This window comes from Piliocolobus tephrosceles, chromosome 6, assembly GCF_002776525.5.
Source record: "Piliocolobus tephrosceles isolate RC106 chromosome 6, ASM277652v3, whole genome shotgun sequence".
Taxonomy (NCBI): Eukaryota; Metazoa; Chordata; class Mammalia; order Primates; family Cercopithecidae; genus Piliocolobus; species Piliocolobus tephrosceles.
The window spans coordinates 9,904,370-9,923,586 of record NC_045439.1 but is presented as its reverse complement, the minus strand read 5'-3'; the positions used below and the strand labels follow the sequence as shown (position 1 = coordinate 9,923,586).

The window sequence follows — 19,217 nt, the reverse complement described above, 5'->3', positions numbered from 1 at the left end:
AAGCGCCGCGCTGTGGGGTACACACGGTGCACGCGTGGGTGCCTCAGCCCCCTGGCAGCGCTTTCAGAGACGCCGCTCCAGGAAAAAGCAGCCGCCGCGACCTCAGGCGGCGGGAAAGGTGGGACCTCACAGTGCGCCGGAAGCGGCGCCTCGTGGGCTTGGGATCTCTCCGGGTTCTTCCTTGCGCCGTCCACGCCGCATTGCCCATGAAAGCGTCCCCGCCCAAGGCACAACTCACCTCCCGGAGCCTCCCTGACCGTTCCCTTCCATCATCTGACACCCACCACTAAGCGTGAGAAGACCGGCGTCGTAATTGCCCGGCCGCCGGCGGCCGTAAAAACTCCGCTTCCCGTGAGGCTTCGCGGCGGACGGCGCTGGTGCGCAGGCGCGCGCACGGCGTGCGTGGTGGCGTCAGCAGTTCTAGAACGTTGCTGTGGTAGCGCTCGGGCGCCATGTTAGGACGAAGGGGAAGGAGGAGAAGCGCTTAAAGCGGCGGGAGCGGTGCGGGAGAGGGGTTGGACCCAGGGCTGAGGCAGGCCCCCCCCTCCCTCCCGCCTCAGTGGATCATGCCCAGGGCGGCAGCGGCGGCGGTTGCGGGGGGGAAGTGACTGGGCGGTGCCGGCGCAGGAGACGATGCCGTTGTAAGTAATTTGTATTCTGTTTTCTTTCGCTCGCCGGCTGGGCCTTTGGGGGGCGTCCGGGAAGGGGAAGGGGTAGGCGGAGAGGGTGGCACGCGAGCCCGACCCTCCCCCCGGTAGGAGGCAGGCAGGACTGGGGACCTTCCTGTTTCCTCGCCCGCTCGCCGCCGCACTTCTCCCGTGTGCTGGGTTCCCGCGTCCCCCGACTCTTCCTGGCTGGGTCAGCTGCCGTCGGGCCGGGGGCCTTCCCCTTCCGGAAGAGCTGGAGGAACCTCTAACTAGCCCGGCCACTCCAGCTTCTCCGCCCCATCCACAAAGAAAACCAAAACAACCCCAAAACAAAACATTGCCTGGCGGCGGGGAACCGAGACCCTGCTCCACGCGGGATCAGCACTTGGGGTTCGGGTTCGCTCTCGGCGCCCCTCGGGCCCATTCGATGTTGCTTTTCTGTTCCTGGTCTGCCTCAGCTTGCTCACTCTCTTCCATTTCCAGATGCCTGTGTTGTGCGCCAGAGTTAGCTCCTTTCCACTGACCTTGTCTGAATGTAGGAGCACGAGTTAAAAGCCCAGCTTTGAGCGTTGAGTCCCCCTGCCTCCACCTCCGCCCCAGTCCTCCCTAGCATTCACGGTCGGTCGGGGAAGGGGGCACTTCCCAGGGTGCCCTCCTCCGGAACGACTTCTGTATTGCTTTCCCTGTTTTGTTTTGATGGGGTAACCGGGTTTCATTCTGCTTCCTTCTTTCTCTGTCTCTGGGTGATACTTTTTTTTTTTTCCTGGTTGTAAGGCTTAAAGCTAGTCTCTATGCTTTCTAATCCCACTACGCGTTTTTCTTTTCTTAGAGGGTTTTTAAAAAGTTTTTTTTCTCCCCTCCCCCTTTCTGATAATGAGATATAATTTGGCAGCTCATTGCCAGTAGATTACGGATTTTTTTTTTTTCTGCAAATATACAGCATTGTAGAGGCCTAGATAGTGAGACCGCATTTCTTCCATTTTTGAAGATTGAAGCGTAAGAGTGCCTCTTTGAGACCAGGGACCGAGTTTTCTTTATCTTAGCCTCGAAACGCAACATGTAATTGACAGTCAAAGTTTTGGTTAAATTCAGGATAAAGATTTTTGTGGTTTCTAGACGTCGAATGTAGTAACTCAGGTCTGTTTTTTTTTTTTAAGTAAGGATAATTTCTTAATTTCTTTTGCACGTAATCACCGATTGTAGTTTTACAATTACATGTGTGTGTGTCGATGTGTTTCTTTACAGGCGAGACTTTAACTTTGACACAGACCCTCATGACTTCTATCGAAATTTATGTATTTTAAAATGATTTTTCATGGCTCCCACCCACCTCCTTAACGTTATTAAGTTTATCACATTACTTCTGTGATGAAAACGTTTGTTAGACTTAATTAACTATACATGTCTAAAATCTTAGAATCTGCATGGTTTCTGTTTATCGATTTTTTCCCTTTCATGGAATGATAAGACACCCTAGGAGAACTGAGTCTAAGCAAGATTTTTGTGGTGGTTCTCAGTTCAGTAGGAAATAAATGTTTGCAGTGATGTCATGTGATGACAGCGTTATTAACAGTTAACATTTTGCTGTCTTTGAAAAGGGACTTCTTTTTCTTATAATCATACTAGCATTAAAAATGATAGATGTACACCTTAAAAGGCTTCAATGAAGAAACAACATTAAGTAATTTTGTGTCTTATTTCTAGGAATTAAAAGTCCTTTTATACCTACTTTCCCCCAGCATTCTTTGAAGAGGGAAGGTATACATTTCTGTGAAAGACCTTAGGTATTTCAGATTCTTCGTGAGTTCGTTCAAGTGTGTAAAATGGAAGACGGGGCCAGGCGCGGTGCCTCACGCCTGTAATCCCAGCACTTTGGGAGGCCCAGGCAGGTAAATCGCTTGAGGCCAGGAGTTTGAGATCAGCCTGGGCAGCATAGCGAAACTTAATCGCTACAAAAAAACACATAAATTAGCTGGGCGTGGTGGCTCATGCCTGTAATCCCAGTTACTTGGGAGGTTGAGGTGGGAGGATTGCTTGAGCCCCAGGAGACCGAGGCTGCAGTGAGCCTTGATCATGCCACTTCGTTCCAGCCTGGGCGACAAAGCGAGACTCAAAAACTAAGTATACCATAATTACTATAGTGAACAGTAGAGAGACCAAAGAATTAAAGAAAAACAGGGCTTCTTCCTCATGAATTTGCTTGGTTTTTCATGTACTGCTGTCACACTGTCATAAATTTTGTTTTTTTGATGGATTGTGATTTCCCCGCTATATTGTGTTTGACTTTCATTTTTGGTACACCTGTCCTAATGTTAAATTTGGATGGGTGAGTGGCATTGGGGCATGGACCCTTGGTGAGTTGTCAGAATGAATTTAAATCAAAATTATCGAACTTTAGGATATTACAGAACATTTTGATCAAGTGTCCATATTTTGTCTAGATTTCATATGTAGCTAAAAACATACTTTTGAAAAGATTATAGTCTGATTTAAGAGCTATGGTGGTAAAGCTTCTGAAAGTTGATAGTCTTTGGATCCATTAACAGAGTTTCTCACCTAATCATTATTGACATTTATGCCAGATTCATTCCTTGCAGGTGCCTGTCCTGTGTATTGTAGTTTGTTTAACAACATCCTTGGCTTCTACCTACTGGATTCCAGGAGCTCCACCCCTCCATTTCCCCAGTAATGACAACCAAAAATGTCTCCACATATTGCCAGATGTGCCCTGGGGTGCAAAACCTGGTTGAGAACCACGGCATTAACAAAAAGTGTGATGCCCTTATGGAAATTAGATGTATTTCTGCCCTACTCTGTGTTGGTCAGATATTTTTGGCATCAGCTCAGTTCTGAGTATCAGATGTATGATAAAAAGGTGTAAAGTAAGAGTAACCAGTATCAGTAGCATTATATGCTTCATGCATAGAATGTTGTCGAAGTTACCAAAAAGAGTTAGGTGAGACATTAGCTTTCCTCTCAAATATTTGCGGGTGCTGCACAAAAAAGAGGGGATTGGAGTAGTTTTACATCACCATAACAAGCAGAACCGGTACCTGCTGGTGGATGTTTGGTGCTTCCCAGAGCGTGATCTGTGGATGCTTGGGGAGGGGGACCACCGAGATCTTAAAGAGAGTATATAATGTTAAAACAGTTTTCATGTTACTGAGATGTTTTGTCTTTCAACATTTGTACTTATAGTGCAAAAGCAGTGGTGGGAAATGCTGTATCCATCATAGGAACAATCAAGGCAGAGATCCGGTATTGTATATAGTCATTTCCTTCTCCCTCCCTCCCTCCATTCTTGCTGTTGTTAGTTCATTCTTTCTGTCCATTCGTTCATTCTTTCGTTCTTGACAGAGTCTCGCTCTGTCGATAGGCTGGAATGCAGTGGCCTGATCTTGGCTTATTGCAACCTCCACCTCCCGGGTTCAAGCGATTCTCTTGCCTCAGCTTTCGGAGTAGCTGGGACTACAGGTGTACGCCAGCCACCACGCCCAGCTAATTTTTGTATTTTTAGTAGAGACGAGGTTTCACCATGTTGGCCAGGATGGTCTCCATCTCCTGACCTCATGATCTGCCCACCTCGGCCTCCCAAAGTGCTGGGATTACAGGCGGGAGCCACCGCACCCAGCCGACATTTTATTTCTTAAAGACTGCACACTCATAGTTTAAAAAAGCTTTTGATGAAACAGTAAAAGGAGGTTAATTTTATCAAATCTTGACACTTTATCTTTTTAATGTACTGTGACCATGGAAAGTAGTTGTGAAGCTGTATACTGGGGAGTAAAATGGTGGTTTTGAGGAGCACTTGTATGTTAATTTGTGAGCTAAAGCTGGTGTTTTCGTGGAGCTCCATTTTTATCTGAAAGAACAAGTGATGAACTGTGGATATTCATATTTGAGTATTTAGGAGACTTACATGAGAATAAAGCGAGTCTGTCACTTCAAGGTAAACAACTGACTGTATTCCTGGCTAGTGAAAAATTTGAGCTTTCAAGCAAAATACAGAATTTTAGAAAGCTTGCTTTTCCATCATGAGCTTGACAGTTTTTCCCAATACTTAAAAGATGTTTCTGCTGACATTGGTGGATTAATGCATGTAGTTTCAATGCTGTATAATGTGTGCTTAAAAAAATAACGTTTTTTAATATTTGGTAGACTTGTATAATTCAGTGAACCCATATTTTCCAAATGACCATTTGTGATGTAATAAAATCATATATGCATTCAAGGGTACAGTCAGAGTGCAAGGCAAACCAGATTTTAATGCAACAGAGTACCGAGGGTTTATTAATAGGGTTTTAACTTTCATATTGTAACTAATCTTTGCAAAACTACCACTTGGGGAGTTCTGGTGTAGTATCAAAGAAGACTACCCATAATTAATTGAAAAGACTAAATACTGCTCTTTTCCAATTACAATGTTGCTCCCAGCACTATGGGAGGCCAAGGTGGGAGGATTGTTTGAGCCTATAAGTTCAAGACCAGCCTGGGTGACATAGCCGTCTCCACAAAACAAAAAGAAACAGTTATAATGTTGGTTTGATGCCAAGTTTTCTTCATATGCTTCAACTAGAACAATTTATTGCAACAGATTGAATGCAGAAACAGCTATGAGAATCCAGCCATCTTTGGTTTAGCCAGAATTAAAGAGATTTACAGAAATGCAAAAGCATGCCATTCTTACTAAATTTTTTGTTTTGGAAAACAGTTTTTTAAAGCATGTTAACTTGTAATGAGTTTCTTGCTATTTAAATGAATAAATACTTTACAAGGTTTTCAGTTATAATTTCCAATGCAGTGGATATTGGTAAGCATAATGCATGTAAGTAAGAGCTCTTTGGAGTGCTCAGTACATTTTAAGAGTTGTAAAGGGGTCCTGAGACCAAAATGTTTGAAAACTTGAGAAATCCTGATTGAGAACAGCTGCCCCAAGATGAAGTAGACTTTTCAGTGGTGGTGTGAGCTGCCCATGCAGCACCTCTGGTGTTTTTTTGTTTTTTTTGAGATGGAGTCTTGCTCTGTTGCCCAGGCTGGAGTATAGTGGTGCTAGCTCGGCTCACTGCAACCCCCACATCCCAAGTTCAAGCAATTCTCCTGCCTCAGCCTACCAAGTAGCTGGGATAATAGGCCTGTGCCACCACGTCTGGCTAATTTTTGTATTTTTAGTAGAGACAGGATTTCGCCGTATTGGCCAGTCTGGTCTCGAACTCCTGACTTCAGGTGATCTGCCTGCATTGGCCTCCCAAAGTGCTGGGATTACAGTCCCACCACGCCCGGTCTCTGGTGGTTTTCTGAACACTGTCTGGGGATGGACATGCACCCCACTCCACCCCAACCCTCTGTGATTTAAATAAAATTTTTTTGTTGTTGTCAGTGAAAAACAATGTATTAGATAACCTTTAGGAAAGATAACAGAACTGTGAGATTTTGATTCTCAGATTTTAAAATTTGGAGTTTTTATAGTGAATTGCTGCTCAGTAAATGTTGATTATGGTTTTGAGATGTGGTGTTTTACCTGAAACATATTTTCAGTCCATATTTTTTGGTAGAGAAGTTGGAAGGCAAGGTATGGGAGTTGAGTAAATTTATGAGCCTACTCAGTTCCTATCCCTGATTGTTTTCCTCACCTTCTTAAGGCAGAAGCCAGTTGTGGCTTGATAACTTTAAAAATGTTTTGACTCATCAGAACATTCTATTCCTGGTTAACTAAGTCAACTTTAGGTTAACATTACAATTAAATTTCATCTTTAGTTTTATCTAGGCAAGTTTATAAAGCTAGCTTCTTTCAGGTAAAATGAGACCATTTGACTTCTTAGCTAGTTCTCATTTTGGGAGGGTGTGTGTATCTCTTTTATTCTGTATGTTCAGGGTTCTAATTACCTAGCAGCTTTTAAATAATCGGACAATGCCAGTTTATGATTTACAAAGCAGCAACATTATAGGAGGTAATTGGTTCCCCTAAAAGTTGGTTAAAGTTGAGGCTCAAAAGAATACCTGACCAAGGTCATAAAGGTACTAAATTGTAGATTGGGGCTTAAATCAGCTCTGGATTCCATGTTCCATTCTCATTCCAGTACACTATACCATTTCCTGTGGACACTGTAGGGAACCATGTGTGGTTAGCTCAGTTGGAGTCTTTATTTGTGAGACAGGGTGTCACTGTTACCCAGGTTGGAATGCAGTTGTGCGATCATGGCTCACTGCAGGCTTGACCTCCCAGGCTCAAGGGATCCTCCCACCTCAGCCTCCTGAGTATCTGGGACTACAGGCATGCACCACCACATGTGGCTATTTTTTGTATATTTTATTGTGTGAGAGTGTTTTGCCACATTGCCCAGGCTGGTCTCAAACTCCTGGGCTCAAACAATCCCACCTTGGCCTCCCAAAATGCTGAGATTACAGGCATGAGCCACCATGCCTGGCCAGTTGGAATCTCTATATAGTTTCAAGTAGAAATAATTTTCAAGCTCAAGTTTTTTGTGTGTATAACATTTAAATCTCAAAGTATTTACATAGTGAAAAATACATATGAAAGTATATAAATGAAAGTAACATATAGTATATACTTGTAGTATACACAGAATGTAACATGCTATAGAACCTGAGATCTTGTGTGTTGCTTAATGATTGGATGTATTCTGAAAAAATGTGTTAGGTGATTTTACTGTGGAAAACAGTGTACTTACACAAACCTAAATGGTATAGCCTACTATGCACCTTGGCTGTGTGATACGGCCTGTTGCTCCTAGGCTGTAAACCTGTACAGCATGTTACTGTACTGAATACTGTAGGTAGTTGTAATACATTAGGAAGCATTTGTGTATCTATTTTTTTTTTTTTTTTTGAGACGGAGTCTCGCTCTGTCGCCCAGGCTGGAGTGCAGTGGCCGGATCTCAGCTCACTGCAAGCTCCGCCTCCCGCGTTTACGCCATTCTCCTGCCTCAGCCTCCCGAGTAGCGGGGACTACAGGCGCCCACCACCTCGCCCAGCTAGTTTTTTTTTGTATTTTTTAGTAGAGACGGGGTTTCACCGTGTTAGCCAGGATGGTCTCGATCTCCTGACCTCATGATGCGCCCGTCTCGGCCTTCCAAAGTGCTGGGATTACAGGCTTGAGCCACTGCGCCCGTCTGCATTTGTGTATCTAAATGTATGTAAACACAAAAGGAATAGTAAAAATACGGTCTTATAGTGTTACGGGACCATTGTTCTATATGTAGTCTGTCCTTGACTGAAAAATGCTGTTATGTGGCACACGACTATACTTTTAGTGACTTTATTTGTGTGTATATTCTTATTTAAAGCCATGCACAGATTTGCCACTTACAGACCCCACTTTGTGGCCAGTACCTTTTGTGGGAGTTGCCTTTTTTTTTTTTTTTTAATCTTTGGATTGTATGTAGGCCTGCTGAACTGTATAGCAATCTCATTTGTGGAAACTTAAGGATTTGGGAAGAAAAAATAGAGGCATTCTGTTAGATTTCTTTCTTTCTCTTTTGTTACATAATTATTTTTCAAATTTGTATTCCCTCTATATTTTGTCCAGAAATTGGCTTCTTGCATTTTATGGCAGTTTTTATAATTTTGGGGTTGATCAAGTACAGTGTTTCTGTCATTTTGATCCTTAGAAACATTTAAATTGCATTTCCTGAAATTAGTGTCTGTAGTACTATGACTTACTGTGATTTTGACTATTTTCTGATACATTTTCACACTCTTTCATACTTTTTCAGGTCCTGTTTCATACTTTATTAAATTTACATTTCTTTCATTTTCAAGTTGTACTTGGTAAGTTGATGTAGGAGTGCACAATTCAACTTTTTTTTTTTTTTTTTTAAGTTTCTCCTAGCCATATGAGAGAGAGGGACATACACACACGAATACATGCACTTGTGCACAAAGGGGCAGTTGGAAGTACCCTTATGAAGTGAGGAAAAATAACTTGGCTATTGTAGGAATTGAATAGCAAGTACCCTTTCTGTGCATAAGCAACCTTGAATTTTCAGTTTGGCCTTGGGCTTTATCATACATGCTTTATTCTCCTTGAGCGTAAACAAACTATTATGTCATCTTTGAGCCTCTGCTACTGCTTTACTAACTATTGACTGGATGGCCCACCTGCAGTACATTTTTAAGAATATAGTGGGGTCTAAATATTTTTAGTACCACTTACACAGAACACCTTATGGTGGGCCATTTAACCAGCCTTTTAATTTCTTAGCATATACGTTATTTTGGCAATATTCTTGCCTCTAAACTACTATCTTTATATGCTGCATACCTTGTTAAAAAGGAGATTGTATTATTTTGGCTCAGAATTAATATTTAATGCACAGTGAGATACTTAGAGAGATCCCTGTGTCTTTTCTGTTCATGTCCTTTGAATGAGCACGTTAAGGTGGAGACCTTTCAGCAGCACCTGGTACTGTGGGGAATTGTGCCTTCTGTCAGTTACTGCAGTCTCTCCAATGGCTTCCAAAGAACAAGATTAGCAAGTTTGGTTTTCAGTTTTAACTCCATCATGCACATCATCAAGCATTTTCTGTTAAGTAGTAGCTATGAATTGGGACAGTTGACTCTGTTAATATCATGGGCCACAACTTCTTCCAAATGCCTACTATCAGTAGGTGGGGATTAATCAGTAGTGCCTGATGAGCTTTGTATACATTGAGACACAGGCGGGCTGTGGTGGCTCATGCCTGTAATCCCAGCACTTTGGGAGGTCAAAGTGGGAGGATTGCTTGAGCTCAGGCGTTTGAGACCAGCCTGGGCAACATGGTGAGACCCTGACTGTGTTAAAAAAAAAAATTAAATTGAGATGCAAAGTACTTAAACAGTAACTGTTTGAGGAAAACACCAATGGAAATATGATGTTCTGTCCTTTTGTGTGTTAGTAGTCATCTGTCTAGATTGCACTTCTTCCTTCCGATCATTTACTGTGTACACCTTAACCTTCTGGCATAGTCATGATTTTATCTTTGTTTCTTTAATTTTTTTTTTCCCAAGCTTCTACTTTGGACTTGTTTAAGGATCTGAATCCCAGACTCAATTTGAGATTGTCATTGAAAACAGAGACTACCTTAAGCATCTTTGTATTTCTGATTTTATTTAGCATTGTCTTTTATGCATATTTAGGAATTTGGTACATTTCAACCTAATAAATACTGTACTTTCTGACAAAAGGTAGATGAGAAAAAAGTGCTTTTAGGAAAATTGAGTTGATGTTTAATAACCTTGGTTGGCCTAGCAGCTTCCTGGAGCAATAAATGAAGCAATATTTGCTTTGGATTTACTATTTCTAGAGTATTGCACTAAAAAGCTATTTAAAAAAATCTTGGTTTATTTCACAAAATAGTGTTTTAATTAGCATAAACTGAGTTTTTAGCTAATAACCAAAAGCAAATTATTTTAATTTGAGGATTTGTTTGGTGCCCCTACCTGCCATTTTAGGGGGTGATTTTAGCCTCCTTACTATAACTATTCTAATTTAATGGTGAATGGTAGAATTAGTTGGGGTAGAATTAGAATGGTAGAATTAGTTCAACTTTTGCAAGATTGTTAATATCTACTTTAAATAGTTTAACAAGTTGAAACAAGTTTATAAAATATAAGGTAAAATATTATGGTCTCAATTCTGCTTGGTTGTGTTTCTATGAATGTATTATAGACGTAATATACAAATAGTTAAAAAAAAAATAACTGGGTGTCATGGTGCATGCCTGTAATCTGAGCTATGAGGGAGGATCACCTGAGCTCAAGAGTTTAGATCAGCCTGGGCAACAGAGCAAGACCCCATCTCTAAAAATAATAATAAAAAATAAAACTCTATCTGTATGACTACATATTGTAAATGATGTACAGAGGTGCCTCAGTATAGAGATGATTATTATAGGCTATGAAATCAGATACCTAGGTTCATATTCTGGTCCAGTAAACTTAATCAAGCCTTCTTTCTTAGTTTAATAGTAATTGTTAGAAAAATTTAGGAATAAAGTGCTTGACTTAATATGTGGGATATGTTGAAATTTCAGTAGATGGCAACTATGATCATAATTATATTCTGCCACTTTTTTTGGTCCTGATACACATGCTGCTACATGTACTATCTCATTTCTTTATTTTGGCATAGTTTTAAGTTGTAAGCATGTACTGTAATTAACCAGTTCTTTATTGATGGATATTTAGGTGGTTTCCAGTTTTACTCCATTGCATACTCTGCTTAGTGAACAACCTTGAATACCTTTCTGTGTTAGTTCTATGAGAAAGGTTCAAATTCCAGAACCTATGAGATCAAGAGAGTTAACTTACAAATGAATGAACTAAGTACCAAACAAACTCCCTTTTTAGGGGATAGCCCTGGCATAGACACTGCTCATTTCAAGCTTATTTCTGTTGTGCTGGAATTTGGGTCCCTATTTTGGTCTGTCTTCCAGTCTTTGCACCCATACTCTAGGAGTGGCTGGAAATTTATGTATTTTTTATTGTCTGTTTTTTGCTTTTTTGGGGGATGGAGTCTCGTCGCCCAGGCTGGATTGCAGTGGTGTGATCACAGCTCACTACAGCCTCAGCTTCCTGGGCTCAGGAGATCATCTTGCCTCAGCCATCTGAGTAACTGGGACTACAGGTGCATGCCCCTCCAGCGGGCTGATTTTTAAACTTTTTGTACAGATGGCATCTTCCTATGTTGCCCAGGCTGGTCTCAAACTCCTGGACTCAAGGGATCCTCCTGCCTCAGCCTCCCAAAGTGTTGGTATTACAGGTCTGTGCCACTGCACCAGGCCTGGGGATTTAGCTTTTTATGTAGTATTTTATAGTTTAAAAATGCGTGATTAAAGACAATATGTCTTCCAACTTCAGGGCTTTCAGTTTGAGCCTTCTGCCCTAGTATTTCTGTCCTAGTATTTCTATAATAAATAGATCGCTGGAGATAAAGTTGCTAGACAAACTTTTAAAATTGGTATGTGCATTTTTAGTTTTGATAAATACCAGATTGCTTTTTAAAATGATGTAACAAGTTTGCTTTCATTGTGATGGATAAGGGCTCATTTTTTTTTTACACCATTGCCAACAGTGGAGGTTTTTTGGTCTTTCATTCTTACCACATATATTAAATTTTGTTTTTCATTAATCTGGTTGTCTTAATTTGCTTCCCTGATATGCAGTGAAACTTTTTAAAAAATTGATTGAAGAAGTCTTTATGTATTCAGACTATTGCTGTTTTGACATAAGTTGCATGTATTTTCTCCTTTTATCATTTGCTTAAACTTTCCTTATGTGCTATATTGTTACTATATAAAAGTTGGAATATTTTGATACAAGTAAACCTGTTTTTATGGCTTTTGCGTTTTGTGTCTTGCTTGACTAAGGCTCTGAAAATGTTTTTTATCTTTTAGTGCCTTTATACTTTTTAAATATTTTTGAAATAGCATCTGGGTTTTAGATTTTACTATGGGCAATCAAGGCCATTCGAGTATTTCATAGTTGTCTTCACTGACTTAAAATGGGATCTTTATATGTGCAAAGATGATCATACTTTGCCTATTTGAATGTATGACCATTAAACTCCAGTTAACAAATCATAGGAACTTGTACTGTTTGCATTAGATTTCTAACTGGTGTACCAAGGTGGTTCTTGATAGTTGAGATTGTATGTATTAGTTAAGTTGAATGTCTAACCTTTTGAAACAAATATCCCGCCAAAATAAACAGCCAACAGTCAACAAAAATGTCACTATTCTAAGTTCCTAGATATTTATCCTAATTAGAGTCATCTTGACAGCCCTGAATGGGGAAAAGAAAGACCTCTGTCTCAGCTTTGGTCTAAAAACTTTCGTATTTGGAAACTGCTCGTTAGTGTTATATGCTGTAGTTGTAAAATTCCTAGTTTGTTATCCAAAGTAACGAAGAGATATAATAATTCTAAGGTAAATCCACAGAGATGCAACTTACCAAGGATAATATAACTAGTGGCAGAAATGAAACCAGAGTAATATGACAAGTAGCAGAAGTAGAATCAGGCTTGCTTTCTCCCTTTTTTATCAGATTATTTTTGAGTTGAGATCAGACTTTGTAGTCTGTCTTGAATGCCATTACCAGAAGTTACAGTTTTTTAGTATACAGTTGTGTTTTAGGAAGACATGTTTAGTAGTAGTATGCCTGGTGGAACCATGTGACAAAGGAGTAGAAGGAAAGGAGTTGGAACCAAGATTGCCAAGAGTCAGAACTAGAATAGTTGAAAAGGAATTGTTATATAGAATGCTAAAACAATTAAAAGGCATGTGTTCTATGTGAACTTTGCCTTGATGAAAATAATTTAAATATTATAAAGAAAACTCCGCATATTCTAAGGAGTAAAGAGTTCTGAAAATTCTTTATACAATACCTTGAACCAGTAACAAAAGGTGTGTTTATAGGGGAGGAGTGTTTGGCTGCCTTTTGTGGTTTTGAGAGGGGGCAGAATTCATATATGTACTATTATATGTAGGTATGTATTTATGTGTAACTCTGATCCAGAAAGGATGAAGACTTTTAAGAATGTTTTAGTCATAATATTAAAAACTGGCAAGATGTTTGCATTAGATGTGGGTGAAAAGGAAGAATAAGGATAGATACACAATGGAGCAAAAAATTAGGTTACTAAAAGTAGTTCTTAAGGAAATACAGTAATTTTTGTATTTTTATAGAGTAGAGAGCTTATAGATGTCTGCCAGTTGCACTGTAAAAATTCAGGCAGTACCCTAAAGGTGAATACTAATTATGTTGGTGAGATGAAAATGGACCAGTTGCTCAAGCAAAGCACAGTGTTCTTGATTTTAAAAACCAGGAAGACATTTTAAGGAATCACAGATACCGCAGCTATAGGTCTGGTTTGTGTTTTTCGTTTTTGTGTTACATAAATTATATAAATTTATTTTTCAAAGTAGAATAGTATCTGAAGAAAATTAAATACTGGTAAAATGTTTCTAGAATAGATAGATGTCTAGTGCGTTCAAAAATGGGAGGAAGAACTTTGCATTCTTGGTTGGTAGCTGTCTGGTGTATGGTTCCAGGAGAGTGTCAGTTCATATATAAGGCAGAAGAATCCTTAATCTTTGGAGGTTTACGTTCCAAATTGCCCAATATTAGAGTATATAGTTTTGTTTTGTTGGAAGGAGTACAGCAACAAAAGGATTTCTTAAACTGTTTTATCATTCTACTTAATTTCTAATGTTAAATGGAAAATCTTCACTTTCATTTAAAGTGTTATAATGTTTAATGTTTCTACTTTGGACATTTTGGACATTTGAAATATCTGAGAGTCTGGAATTCTTAGTCTAGCTCCTTAAGCTCATGCTGAGCCATTTTTATTGGATACACAAGTATCTTGTAAATTTCAGAGTATGCATTTTTTATTTTATTTGCTAGGTCTGTGTTACATAGTTTTTCCTTTACTTTCTTTCCTTCCTTCCCCTTCCATCCCCTCCTTCCCTCCATCTCTCCCTCTCTTCCTTCTTCCCTCCCTCCCTCCCTCCCTCCTGGGCTCCTATCTCAAACTCCTGGGCTCAAGCCATCCTCCTGCCTCAGCCTCCTGAGTAGCTAGGAGGACTACGGGCTTGTGCCACCAAGCCCAGCTAATTTTTATTTTTCATAGAGATGGGTGTCTCGCTATGTTGCCCAGGCTGGTCAATTCCTGACCTCAAGTGATTTTTCCCTGCTGTGCCTCCCTAAGCATTGGGATTGTAAGCATGAGCCACGGTGCCTGGCCCATATATGTTCTTTCTTGAATTAGGTGGAACACATGTGGTTTTATATTGACACAAAGTAATACTGAGGCTGGATGATGTGCCTACATTTGGAATAAAGTAAATAAAAAGTTCCAGCTTGCATATGATTTATTTCCCCATCAAAATGTTAGTGTAATCAATATTTTTTCAAATTAGGCTGAGCAAATCTTGTGCACATTTAGAAATCAGGGCCTGTATTCTAGTGTTCTAGTGAGAAAGTTAAAGTAGATAGGAGCTTTCCAAGCGTTGTTTATTGTGACAATGAAAGTCTGAAGATTTGAATAAGAAAAAAATGGGAAAGATAGAGGAATCTTACAGTGGATACTCTTTGTTTTTTTAATGATCCAAACTGAACTGGTAATGAATTTAATTCCTTGAGAATGGAAAAGAATGCAGAGAAACATATTACTTGCACAAAACAAAAATAGAGATTTATTGCTTGAGGCTACAAAAATACGATTTCAGCTTATACTTGACTTACAAGCTCTCCTTGCTTGAACCAGATCTAGCCTAGACAAAATGAAGTTTTTACACTTTTTTTTTTCTGGCTTTACTCATGTTAAAATCATTTATGAAAGCATTCATAATCCCAGGATAATTGTGAAGGACTGTAGTTTATTAAGAAAAACTCATGAAGCAATGAATAACACAAGATAATACAATTACGTTAGGATAGGTGGTAAGCATGGTTTGTATTGTGCCCTTGAAAATTTAAGAGTGATCTCAAGTTCCGTGCTCTTACGGCACAAAACCAGAGGGGCACACAGGGAAACTTTGGAGGTAATGGATGTATTTATTACCTTGATGATGCTAATGGAACTACAAGTGTACACATATGTCCAAACTTACCAAATTATATACATTAATGACGTTCAGTATTTTTGGTATGTCAGTGATACCTCAATAAAACTAGGGGGGAAAAAACCTGTGTGTAATGACCAAGACATTATGAATTCAGTTATACTTCATGTGTATATTTTAACCTTAGGAGATGCTACATACGATTAGAAAACAGAACATTTTCATTTTGTCTTCAGCAAATACTTTTTTTTTTTTTTTTTTTTTTGAGGTGGAGTTTTGCCCTGTTGCCCAGGCCAGAGTACAGTGGCATGATCTTGGCTCACTGCAACCTCCACTTCCTGGGTTAGAGTGATTCTCCTGCCTCAGCCTCCTGAGTAGCTGAGATTACAGCATGCCATCACACCTGGCTAATTTTTGTATTTTTAGTGGAAATGGGTTTTTGCCTTGTTGGCTGGGCTGGTCTTGAACTCCTGGCCACAAATGATCTGCCCTCCTCCGCCTCCCAAAGTTTGCTGTGATTACAAGTGTGAGACACCATGCTTGGGCAAGTCTTCAGCAAATGCTTAGTGCTGATGTGGATTAACATAATATCGAGTAGCTGTGCAGCTTAGATTAAAGGGGCAGGAGGAAACGATCTAACATGAATTAATTTCTGCAAGAGATATGTCTGATTCATATTTATTCAGTAAATGCTGTTATAAAATCTGAATTAAAATTAAGACAGTATGTAACTAGACCAGGCAACAGTAAACAGGTGACACGCAGTCCAGCAGCTAATTAGTAACATGCAGTTTGGGCTTCCTGACATTCTTAGATCTGTGTTGATATCACAAGACAAATTACAGAACAGTCTAGCAGTCGCAGTATAGACCAGAACCCAGTGGATTTGTGTAGTAAATGCATCATTTTTTTTTTTTTTTTTTTTTTTGAGACGGAGTCTCGCTCTGTCGCCCGGGCTGGAGTGCAGTGGCCGGATCTCAGCTCACTGCAAGCTCCGCCTCCCGGGTTCAGCCATTCTCCTGCCTCAGCCTCCGGAGTAGCTGGGACTACAGGCGCCCGCCACCTCGCCCAGCTAGTTTTTTTGTGTGTTTTTAGTAGAGACGGGGTTTCACCGGGTTAGCCAGGATGGTCTTGATCTCCTGACCTCGTGATCCGCCCGTCTCGGCCTCCCAAAGTGCTGGGATTACAGGCTTGAGCCACCGCGCCCGGCCAGTAAATGCATCATAAGCCTTATCTGTATAGCATTCTTAGATTTAGCACTTTATTGCTTATGTAGATTATCACACTTTAACGTAAAGTAGAAATTGTATTTAGAACTTGGTAAAAAATAGCTGTGGTTGGGCTTGGTGGCCCATGCCTGTAATCCCAGCACTTTGGGAGGCAAAAGGGAGCAGATCATTTGAGGTCAGGAGTTTGAGAGCAGCATGGCCAACATGGTGAAACTCTGTCTCTACTAAAAATACAAAAATTAGCCAGTGTGATGGCATGCATCTGTAATCCCAGCTACTCGGGAGGCTGAGACAGGAGAATTAGTAGAACCCGGAAGGCAGAGGTTGCAGTGAGCTGAGATCGCGCCACTGTACTTACTCCAGCCTGGGTGGCAGAGCGAGACTCCATCTCAAAAAATAAAAAGTAGCTATGTGTGTGTGTAAAATACATATATATATATATATATATTTTTTTTTATAGTAGAGGCGGGGTTTCAACGTGTTATCCAGGCTGGCCTCGACTCCTGGGCTCAAGCCTTTCTCCCACTTCAGCTTCCTGAAGTGCTGGGATTACAGTGTGATTACCACACCTGGCCTTTAAACACTTAATTTCTTAAGGAATGGAATTTGGGAGAAATAACTAATCCAGATTTGGGGTCTTTCCTTATCATATACTTGGTTTTGTATGTTATTCAACTGTTAGTTTAAAAATATTGTGTTGACTTTTTAAAGTTAATTTAATGAAAAAAATTATGAAAAAAGATTGAGTCAAATTTATTTCCAAAGCATTTAAAGCATGCTATGCCATTTTACAAATTTGGAACTTATCTTAAAATGGATAAAAATGTAGCTGTGTGTGTGTAAAAGAAACCTTTTAGACTAGCATCATTATTGAAGTGTAAATCTCTCAAAAAGATCATTAACAAGCCTAGGGTGAATATAGTTTTTTCCCTTCAAATTTTGTTTAAGTTTATGCTATTTGCTTCATTATCTATGAACTTCATTCATTGTGAGTCAGATGCCAGGTTTCATTTGGGGAATGTCTTATATTGGTAAAATAACATTTTTTGTAGCATGTTTATCAATGTTTAAGAAACAGATTTTGGCTTATTTTCAAGCAGTGAAATTTTTCAGAAGTTTACTGTATTCTGGATAGTGTTTTCTCTAGCAGTGTATTTGGTCTGGCTTCTAACTTAGGTGTTTAAGTAGTGACAGAGTTAAAATCCTTGGGGTAGAATTTTCTCTTTTTGGTCACTTGCTTTTGGTCACTTTTTGTCATAAAAATTTTGGGGGTATTGCAGGGAACCAATCATGTTTAGAAATGTGTGTTACTAAATTAGTTTTTCTGGTCATGCTGATTTGTTTCAAATTGTAGAATTCTTTTGGGAGTAACTTTATCCAATTTTATTTATAGTCCAGTTACAACACAGGGATCACAACAAACACAGCCGCCACAGAAGCACTATGGCATTACTTCTCCTATCAGCTTAGCAGCCCCCAAGGAGACTGACTGCATACTTACACAGAAACTAATTGAGACATTGAAACCCTTTGGGGTTTTTGAAGAGGAAGAGGAACTGCAGCGCAGGTAAATAGATATTCTATATTTTTTTAACTCGGAAATTTTTATTAATGTTAACATAAACTGATTTTGAGGCGTTCTGTACTCACTCAGAAGGCCAGGGTTGTTTGCCCAGATCTATATATCTTTTGGAGAAGAGCGATACTTAAGAGAGAAAACTTTTTTTTTTTTTTTTGAGGCAGTCTTCCTCTTGTTGCCCAGGCTGGAGTGCAATGGTGCGATCTTGGCTCACCACAGCCTCCGCCTCCTGGGTTCAAGCGATTCTTCTGCCTCAGCCTTTCGAGTAGCTGGGATTATAGGCACCCACCACCACGCCTGGCTAATTTTTTGTATTTTTAGTAGAGATGGGGTTTCACCATGTTGGCCAAGCTGGTCTCGAACTCCTGACCTCCGGTGATCTGCCTGCCTTGGCTTCCCAAAGTGTTGGAATTACAGACGTGAGCCACCGTACCCGGCTGAAAACTTTATTTTTTACATAGAGTTCTCTTCCCTTAATTTTGATGTTACTTATTTATTTTTTTGAAGCAATAATTCTGATATTTTAATGCTTTTGGTTATTATAGTACTGAATTGTCTGGAGAAAGAGGAATGCCTTACTCAGTGTAACAGTGCCCCTATATGTGTATATATATAGAGAGAGAGAGAGAGACAGCGCGAGCGAGCACTTGCTAACTACAATATACTGTGCCTCTGATCACTTAAAAAATCATAATTTAGGAAGAATGCCTATTTAAAACTTTAAGAAACTTAATCAGTAATGATCTGGAATACTTGATTGATAATTGTTTTATCAACAGGATTTTAATTTTGGGAAAACTAAATAACCTGGTAAAAGAGTGGATACGAGAAATCAGTGAAAGCAAGGTAAGGCAACTTTTTTGTGTATGAAATAATTGGTCATATATAGCCAACTGAACACAGCAAGTGTCTTATGTAACCTGTCCTTATTTGAGTGGATTTAGAGTCTTTGATGTGGAGTCAATTTTAGACTATTGATAACAGATTTTGCATTATTTTTCTAGTTAATTTAGAAGCAGGAAAAACTGAACTGAGTTAAGCGATTTTTAAAAATAAGTACTGTTTGTTTGGAACATTTGAAAACTGAAACTCAGTAATTGTAAACTGCTTACACTCTTCACAGAAATGATAGAGTTTCTCTAAAAAGGTGCTTTAAACATATTTGAGAATCTTGTTGCCTTTTAAGAAATTCTGCCAC

The 19,217-nt window shown here is 39.8% G+C and overlaps 1 protein-coding gene across 4 annotated transcripts in view; it reads left to right on the top strand.

Annotated features, from left to right (window-relative positions):
- Nucleotides 1-415: 415 nt before the first annotated feature.
- PAPOLA (poly(A) polymerase alpha) overlaps nt 416-19,217 on the top strand; it is a 64,156-nt gene continuing 45,354 nt past the window's right edge. For 3 of the 4 annotated variants that reach the window (XM_023205586.2, XM_023205588.3, XM_023205587.3), the window contains exons 1-3: nt 416-641; nt 17,834-18,007; nt 18,799-18,865. In XM_023205586.2, coding sequence (XP_023061354.1) covers nt 634-641; nt 17,834-18,007; nt 18,799-18,865 — 249 coding nt within the window. In that variant the 5' untranslated portion in view covers nt 416-633. Of the gene's footprint in view, nt 642-17,833; nt 18,008-18,798; nt 18,866-19,217 lie in introns of those variants that run through there. The other variant, XM_023205589.2, reaches the window with a different exon arrangement.